At 33.4% G+C, this 9955-nt stretch overlaps 1 protein-coding gene and 1 long non-coding RNA gene across 2 annotated transcripts in view; one reads left to right on the top strand and one right to left on the bottom strand.

Moving 5' to 3' along the window:
• The window catches only part of LOC106688795 (uncharacterized), a 74605-nt gene that overhangs the window by 14657 nt on the left and 49993 nt on the right, over positions 1 to 9955 (bottom strand). The gene's annotated exons all lie outside the window — the stretch shown is intronic.
• Positions 1 to 9955, top strand: part of LOC106688793 (putative inorganic phosphate cotransporter) — a 42776-nt gene that overhangs the window by 21339 nt on the left and 11482 nt on the right. The window contains exons 5-8 of the mRNA XM_014433433.2: positions 314 to 546; positions 4262 to 4420; positions 6705 to 6837; positions 8196 to 8317. Coding sequence (XP_014288919.1) covers positions 314 to 546; positions 4262 to 4420; positions 6705 to 6837; positions 8196 to 8317 — 647 coding nt within the window. The remainder of the gene's footprint in view (positions 1 to 313; positions 547 to 4261; positions 4421 to 6704; positions 6838 to 8195; positions 8318 to 9955) is intronic.

The raw sequence follows: 9955 nt of genomic DNA, 5'->3' as shown, positions 1-9955 counted from the left end.
ATAGAGAGGTCAACATATTAAAATGAATAAATAAAACAAAGAATAATCTCCGAGCTAATTCCCATGTAGGTGATGGTGTATGATCCCCAGGGAGTCCAAAATAATATTTTCCGCCAAGATCGCAATATCCCCGATTCTAACACCTAGACCTTCTAAGAAGCTCCTTGTTCTATCTGGTATTGTTCCATGAGATCCAAACCAGAATCACTGCATTATTTTAACTAACTAATAAACTAGCATATTTGATAATAGTGTCCAATAATTCAAATGGAACTACAATTTTACATATTATTTTTTCTTATTTATTTGGCAGGTGCTCACATGGGTAACTTTGGTTCAGTTACCATAACAGGTTTTATCCTCTATGGTTTGGGACAAAAAAGGTGGGAATGGTTGTTTTACATATACGGTGGTTGCGGCATACTTTGGGCCTTGTTGTTCTTTTTTATGACGTATGACAACCATACCAAGTGCCCTGAAGGCTTGCTGAAGGAAAGTGAAAAATCCAAGTTGGATGACTACTATAATTCAATAAAAAAGAAAGAGGTAAAATATTTAAGATTTATTAATAATAATTTATAAGTATTAAATATTTGAGATAATCAATAAGAGAGATCAATCAATGAAGGAGATGGTCGGTGGTGCAGTCAAAAAGGAACTGAAGATAATTACAACTCTTTAGTTGCTTAAGTTTCGTCCCACTTCATTAGTTGTTAGTAACCAGACAGCAGTGGTTTGTTAGTAACCAGTTGTTATTTTGTTAGTAACAAGCTGATATTAGTTATTTTGTATTTTTTTTTTTTTATAGCCTTGATGAAGCCCTGTAAAGTTGGGCGTAACTCGGCAAATAAATAATTTTGTTTTTTCCTTTTTGACCGCTCTTCTGACCTTTTTCTTTATATTCAGTTACGGTCCATTATTCTTAGGCATATATAATTACAATTAATCGATTTTTAATTACAACAATTAAGTATAAAACTTTTCTTTTTTTTTTTTTAATATTCTTGTTTTATCTTATAACTGCTCTGAACTTTCGTCTTAAGATACCCCTACACTGTCAGTCATAATTCAAAAGCTTGAATGACATGACGTGAATTACGAAGACCCCTAAACTATCGACTTATATGGGTTGCCGAACATTAAGAATCTCGTGAAATGTCTCTTTGATACGTTATATAGAGAAAGCTTAATTTGCCAATATTTTAGCATTTGCCTGGAAAATAATGTAAAATTCATTCGCTGTATCCTCACTATAAAGTTGGAAAAATCAGATTTCAAAATTTTGTAGGTAACTCACCAATGTTACCCTACACAATCAATCTCAACGCCTTTCTTTGGTTTTACTAACACTCCAACTAACTGTGTCCCTTTAAGAACCAAAGGTCCTTTCATGACCAGTGATCCTTTTCAGGAGAGGACTCACACGGATTATTTTCCAAATAATATAAATTTATATATACCAAATCTTTAATAATTTTTCTATTGATACAACTTGGAAATGGACATGGGACCGGGACTATAGCAGTAATACTTAATATATTTTCCATTGATAACAAGTATAAAAAAATTAGGACAGTACCCGTAGTACCGATTACAGAAACATAGAGACAGGTTTCATCAAATAGATTTTAAATTGAAATAATTTTTCTAGTTTAAATAAAATAATTGGTATCCAGGTCAAGTCTTAAAGCACTCTTTATTAATTCATCAATAGTCCAACGTTTCGGCCATCCTCAAGGAAAATGTAACAATTAACAGCTTTCATCATAGATTAATTTCTAACCATTTTAACAAAAACATTATTATCATTAATTTAACATATCTTAAATAATATAAATTTACACCTCACATCAAATTATTTAAAAGCTTTTTATTTTGCCCAGGTCATTAATATCAGTAAAATCACCCTATGTCAAATAAATTAATAGGGAATCATATTAATTATTAATAAGGTTGACTTTGCTTATGTCTATTTACCTATTTGGTCACAATTTCATTAACTTTTAAAACTTTTATTTGTATATCAACTTAACACTATCACTTTCTTATCAACAAATAATTTTTAACCTTCCTTACACGACTGACATGGAATCCTCATACAAGACTAAAAAGACAAGAAACTGCTCGTAAATTCCAAAGAAAACATAACAAAAACAAAAGTTTGATCTACATGACTATTATATATAAGGCCTATCTGGATATACGGAGTTGAGCTTTGGGGCTCCACTAAACCATCAAATTCCTCCAGAATCCAATCCTTACAGTCCAAAATACTTCGTAAAATCCTTAATGCTCCTTACTTTGTCACAAATCAAGTCATCCATCAGGACCTCAATGTTCCATATGTTGCCGATTTGGCCAGAAACAGATACCGTTCCTTCCATAACAAACTTCTCAACCACCCAAATCCACTTGTTTCTAACCTGGTTTCTCCTCCATTGCCTAATAATCCTACTAGGCGTCTGAAAAGAAGATGGCCTCGAAATCTTCTACTCTAGAAATGTTATTGGAGTTCTATCAGTGGGTAGATTCTCCACATGTGTGTATCATGTCACTATGTCACCTACAGCAAATTTACTTGTTGTATATATGTGTTTACAGTTGTAAATAAATTATTAAAAAACCTTCCTTACACAGATTCGCTACTTAGGACTCCATCTTGACAAAAGACTTACATGCAATCCCCATACAAGTCTGAAACAAGAAACTGTTCGTAGATTTCGATTACTGCAATACCTACTTGACAAACGCTCTAAACTTCACATTCACTACAAAAAATTAGTATACACTACCATAATCAGACCAATTTGTACATACGTAATTGAGCTCTGAGGCTCTATTAAACAGTAAAATTCCTCCCGATTCCAATCCTTACAATCTAAAATCCTTGATGCTCCTTATTACGTCACAAATAAACTCATCCACAAAGACCTTAACATCCCATACGTTGCAGACAGGTAGTCTTTTCATTCCAAACTTCTTACCCATCCAAACCCATTAGTTCTTAATCTCTCATCCTTAACAATCTCTGGTAATCCTCTGAGGTGTCAGAAAAGAAGATGGCCACGGGGCCTTAATTTAAATTAATGTCCCGAAGGAAGTGTGGTTTCTTTCCAAGATTTTCAAGTGTTTGAAACATACGACATATTTACTCATTGTATTTTTTGTATAGTTGTAAATTACAATATGTAAATAAACAAAAAAAAAATCGTCAATACACTCAAGTCAGGCATACAATTTATTTATTTCAAATTATATTTTGGTCCAATTTTTTTTTTTTTATTTTATTATTAAAATTCGTATCAAAGTTAATTGTAAATAGTAACCTAAAATTTACCCCTATTTTTCATGAAATTATTTTAAATTAATGAATTAATGAATTAAAATACCCAAACTGCTTCGTTGGACTGTTAAAGAATTTACGAAGAGTGTGTCGGCAGTGGGGGTTCAAAAGTGAACTGACCAATACTACCGGCCACTATTAAATTAAAAAAAAATAGTATTAAATAAATCTTTATTTAATTAATTAACAAAAATAAATCCCAAATAGCAACATATTTGCCTAAATAAAAGATGTACTTCTATAGATTATATAAATTAACAAAGAAATTAAAGAAAAATAAAATTAATTGAAATAAAACAAAATGCTCCCTATAGATATTATTAAAAATTAAAAATAAATTAATCTATTACAAAAAAAAAGGTTAATGAGCTGGAGTCTTGAACTCACAATATTTTTTCACAGAGCGATCTCGTCTTCGCTGAACAGTGGTTATTGTAGACAGTGTCACAATGTCCCGTTGAGGGCTGAGTAATTAACAATCACTACTTGTCTCTGACTAATTGTCTGTTGGGACTTGATTCCTTTAACTCGATATGGGGACTTGGTCCCGAGACCTTACTACTCTTGGTTCCTAACACACTGTATAGGATTAAGCCATAGTACTCGCACTGTGTCCGGACTTAATTCCTAAACTGTATTCAATGGATACGCACAAACCACATTTATTGTGTGTATCGGCACGTAAATATATATAAGTATATATTTACGTATATGAGTACGTTTATAACACCTAATAAAAAAATATGTTTCCTCTTTCCTTTGTACGGTGGCCACAACAAAGAGTGTTGTGACTTAACCTGGATACCAATAAAGTTATTTAAAAAATAAATACAAATAATACAAATAAATACAATAAATAAATACCAGTCTTAAGAAGTTGAAAAGTTTATTTATAAAAAATAATTTTTCTATTTACAGAAAGTAAAGTTTTTTGACATGCCTTGGAAATATTTTGCTACTAACTTGCCTGTCTACGCTTTGGCAGTCGGTCTCTGGGGACACTGCTGGGGTATATTTGTTATGATAAACAACATACCGAAATTCATGGCTTCTGTATTGGGATTTGACGTCAAAAGTGTAAGTGTTAACTCTTTTAACTTAATCCGTTAAGTAAGTAGATAGCTATTTCATACATTTTAAAAGAAACATTATACTAATGGAATGTATAAAAAATGATCGTTTTATCAAATTCAAGATTTCAAAGAACTGTAAATATTTTAATCCTTTTTAATACTAAGCAATACTTAATCTTTTTAAAGCATGATTTAAGCTTCTTTAATACCATTCGACTTCTTCAAAAAAAGTCTCAGTTTAGTTATTTGTTTCAAAGAAGAAACATGACAGTGTCCTACGAAATTCTCGTAATTTTAAGACAATCCTGGAAAAAATTTTACAGCTGCTCAAGTAACTCCTGAAATTATTAAATATGAAGGGAGAGGTATCCTTGACCAGCGTACTGCGTGGCGTTGGTTTGAAAAATTTAGTAGTGGAGATACGATGTTGGAAAGGAAAAAGGGCTCCGGGCGACCTTTAATGGTTATTGATGCAGTTCTCCAGGAAGCTGTTGAGTCAACTCCGTCGACAAGAACTCGCGAATTTGCCAGGGAGTGTGGTGTGACGAAAGACGAAAGTAGACTTGTCCCTCACCAACTTAGTCCTCAGCTAAGAGTTTAGAAATTAGTGAAAATTTATTGAAAAAGCCTTCATATTCGAACTCCGGCCTCATCCACCATGTAGTCGAGAACTCGCACCATCGGACTGCAACTTGTTTCAATCCTTGGCACATTTCCTTCAAGTGGAAAAATTTGATAATTTGAAGTTGAAATAAGTTAGTCAATAGTTTGAATAAAAGTTAAATTGGCGGTCTAAGAGATATTTGTCTCAGTAATAGTATCAGCGTGGGATCCAGCGATTGGTTAGGAGATAGCTAATGACAGTAGATAACTATGGACAATACTTTTGAGTATTAATTGTATGTTTTACTGAGAATCTTACAACTACTGACAAATCATTATGGCAGACAACTGAATTTTAAAGACTTTAACTATCCTCTTCTCACCGAATTAAACCAGAACCGTACCAGAACTGGCGAAGAAAAATCGCAAATATTCGGACAACACCTTTCTAAAACCTTTATTCCGCATCCTGATATCCTTAACCCAATTCATCTTGAATGTATTGAAGCAGAATAATAAATATTCCACTCCAAATGACCCTTCCACCTAAAGCATTTCATTCATCAGAAATATCCAGTATCAAGCCATCCTATTCCTCACCTACATATATAACGCCGTTCTCCGTTCCACATATTTCCCTGACCCATGGAAATTATCTATAGTCAAAATTATACCCAAACTCCATAAGCTAGCAGAATACCCATCCTCCTACCGTCCTATCTCTATATTACCTATCATGGACAAAATCCTCATTTTGAAACGCTTATACCCCATCCTTGATTCCCATCGTATAATACCAGATCACCAATTTGGATTCCGAACCTCTCATTATACTATCCAGCAATGTCAATCCCATACCACAGCCCTCGGATTAAAATAAATTCCTACAAATCCCATCAAATTACCTTTACCCTATGTCGTAAACCTACTGACTGCCCTACATTATACTTCAATAATGTTGCTCTTACCCCTGTTGAACAGATCCGCTACCTTGGACTACATCTGGACAAACGACTAACCTGGAATCCTCACACAAGACTGAAAAGACAGGAAATTGCATGTCGATTTCGACTATTAGACATATGACAGCACTTACTAGTCAAACAGTCCAAACTTCCAATTCATTACAAAAGAATGATTTACATGACAATTATAAGAACTATCCGGACACATGGAGTTGAGCTTTAGGGCTCGACTAAACCTTCGAATTCCTCTCGTATCCAATCCTTACAATCCAAAACCCTTTGTAAAATCCTAAATCCTCCTTATTTTGTCACAAATAAAATCATCCACAAAGATCTTAATGTTCCATGTAACCGATCTAGGCCGAACTAGATATCAATCCTTCCATTACAAACTCCCTAACCACTTTAACCCATTAGTTTCTAATCTTGCTTCCTCTTTTATTCTGGACAATCCTCCGAGGCGTCTGAAAAGACGATGGCCTCGAGTGCTAGCATTGGGTAGTTTCTCTACACGCTTGTACCATACCATTATAATTTCCTCAAATTTACTTGATTTATTTATTTATGTAAATACCAATAATTAAAAATAAAAAATTGTGTGTTATATTAAAGAAATAATAATACAAATGTTTTGTTGAAATTCTTTTTTTTCTATACATCACATTATTTGGTACAGAAATAAGATTTGAATTATAAACTTGTATCCTCTTCATTTTGCAGAATGGGATGTACCTTGGAGGTGCTTATCTTTTAATGGTGCTAATCGCCTTCGCTTCCAGTGCTGTCGTAGATTGGATTGAAAAGAAAAAGTTAATGTCTCTCACATGGAACAGAATAATTTTTACAACAATTGGTAAGCAACCTATATTGAGTACTAATGTTTAATTTTTAGAGCATTTTCCAAAGTTAGATATGGCAATATTCAGTACCGTAAAGCGGGTTAACGATTTAGTAATCTTTTCGTTGTCCATTAAATTGCTATATGTTATCTGTTATCCATTGGTTTATTAGGGCATATTCAAAGTTATTATTTTTTAATTCACTATTATGTTGACCTACTAAGTTGACTGGACTCTACTTTTCCTATTATTTATTGATATTTTGCAACTGTACATAAAATACAACAAGTAAATCTGAAGTAAGATCATAATGGTATGATACGAGCATGTAAAGAAAATACCCATTGGCAGCACTCAAAAAACAATTTTACCATATAAGGTGTCGAGGCCATCTTTTCAGGCCCCTCGGAGGATTGTCGAAGGAATGAAAGAGGAAGCAAGGCTAGAAACTAGTAGTTTCTACGGATGGTTAGGAAGTTTAAATAATAAAAAAATTGATATCTGGTTTGGGCTCGATCGGTTACATACGGAACATTAAGGTATTTATGGATGATTTTAATTGTGACAAAGTAAGGAGCATTGAGGATTTTACGAAGGATTTTGGATTGTAAGGATTGGATACGAGAGGAATCGAAGGTTTAGTGGAGCCTCAAAGCTCAACTCCGTGTGTCCGGATAGGTCTCATTATTGTCAAGTAGATCAGTATTTTGTAATGAGTTGGAAGTTTAGACCGTTGGTCTAGTAAGTGCTGTAATAGTCGGAATCTAAGTGCAGTTTCCTGTCTTTTAAGTCTTGAGACAAAACAAATTTAAACTTAAAAAAGAGTTTGTTTTTTTTCTGAACAGAATGATTATCAAATCTCCAATCATGACTAAGACACTGCGTTCTTAAATCGCAAATCAGAACAGAGTTGACGATATAATAGCCTACAAAATAAAACAAGAATCAATAAGAAACAGTCCCACGTCAAAGATAAAGGATAACCTAAAGGAACGAGTAACCTCCCGTATTCTTAACTTAGGAATCCAAGAATAGGGGGAAAAAGCGTTCCAAGTACCTACCCGATCCCGAATTCGTTGGGCGGTACTAAGGACCAGAGTGCCTCTTGGTTTTTTCCCAGTTGGAGGGGAGAAAGAGCTAGGGTAGGGGGTGCGCGCGTTCCCTTCCCTAAAGGCAAACTCATCTTAGATGCACTATACTTTCGATAACATGCCCTTGCAGAATGGACTTAATATCTACTCAATTCCGTGTCCCAAAGTAATCACTACTTTCAAAAACTAACCCCAGTTTACTGCTAATAAGTACGTTTAACAGTACGTAATGATACTATTTATAGAAAAAACAATATTTAAAATGAATCAATATTTTTCAGGATCAGCTTTGCCGAGCTTAGGCCTCATTGGCGTCACTTATTGCGAATGTGATGGAACATGCGCCTTTGTTTGTTTGATTATTGGATTTGGATGTATGGGCACTTTCTATCCTTCCCTAAAGGTAGGAAATATTCCTTTATTTCTATCCTATTTGAATCATTAAATATGTTTAGATATATTCTTTTAAAATTTTTTGAGGTTAATCACTTCCATCTTTGAATGAATTATTTATTATTTATTCATGACATTGTACAACGTTTCGGGACCACTGTCCCATATTCATGCACTATAAAAACCTATAACAATATAAAACCAACATAACACCAATCTTTATCCTTATATATTTTAATTTATACAATAATAATCACCTCATGATTTCATATGGGAAATCATATCAACCATTTGTGCATCTTCACCTCTCTCTGGCACAGCCATCACTCTACATTTCTTACTACCTCTTTGGACCTTATCTCCTGTCCAGTGTGCTGTTTGGTTACCTCCCTGTTTTTTATAAGTCCTGTTTTGTATTTATTATTAACTTAGTGATTTTTGATTTTTCACATAAACCTGTTTATTTCATCTGATTTTTATGTTTTTATTTTAAGTCTATTTATAATATCTGGGTAATGTGTGTTTACGTTTTTAGTGTCAGTTTTATAGTTTACTGTGTTTTGTATATTTTTTGTTATTTATATAGCTTCTAGATATCTTCTGTTTTTTTTGTATTAACCTCAAAAAATTTTAAAAGAATTGACTCACCAGACTTCCTAGAGTGATAATCCAGTTTAGATATAATCTTTGGCGGCAGTAGGTGGAGGGAGTTAAAAAATAAACTAACCTAGATTACCAGCCAATAGAAAGATGAATATAATTTCCAATAAATATTATTAAATTTAAAAATAAGATGGGTGAAAAAGGGCCGTCCGTAGATCTCAATCCGAGAAATGCCGGCGGCGCTGGTTCGAATCAGGCCTGAGGGTGGACTTTTTTCATTTCGTGATGCTGCTAAAAACATGACCCCCTACCATGGTTAGAGATGGTTGATCACCTGTATATAACCCCTCTCCCACCCCTCGTATGTCAGAAATGACCGGGAAGGGGGTCATTAAAAAATCCAAATAACATCATAAATTAAGCCTATACTTTCAACAAAAAACAAAATAATAATATAACTTTTAGAATAAAGAAAGAAAAGTTGAAATAAAAATACTTTTTAAAACTTAACAATCACAAACCAAAATAAAAAATTAACTAATAAAACAAAAAAAAAATTAAAATCTGTACCGTAACAACTCGTGAAGGATCAGGGGTTCAGTATATTCAGTACAAGTATTGTTATTAAATCCGAAGATTGTGCAAGGAGTTGATTTGGTCAGAATCACGCTCGACCCCCAGATTTTTACCAAATCAAGGCTACCCAATTTATGATGAGGTGTAGATAGTTGACCGTAGATTAATGATTGGAGAAGTTTGTCGGGGGGTGCGGTCAGCAAAGAACAACATAAATAAACGAAACCATATTTATTTAGTTTATGCCGACGTTTCGACCTGAGTTTCAGGTCTTCATCAGGGCTATAGAACAAAAGAGATAACAACAACATTTAGAGAAACATACAATTGAAAAGGAATAGTATACAAAAAAATTTAGAATTATACAAAATATTGGATAAAGTCATAAATGATAAAAAATTGATAACTGATAATTGAATAGTAAAAAAATTTTAATTGATTGATAATCGTGGAATTAGATGGTAGTAGA

The sequence above is a fragment of the Halyomorpha halys genome, unplaced genomic scaffold (assembly GCF_000696795.3).
Source record: "Halyomorpha halys isolate HHAL.00 unplaced genomic scaffold, Hhal_1.1 Scaffold1206.1, whole genome shotgun sequence".
Taxonomy (NCBI): Eukaryota; Metazoa; Arthropoda; class Insecta; order Hemiptera; family Pentatomidae; genus Halyomorpha; species Halyomorpha halys.
The sequence above is the reverse complement of the archived record's forward strand: the minus strand, read 5'-3'. Positions and strand labels throughout refer to the sequence as shown.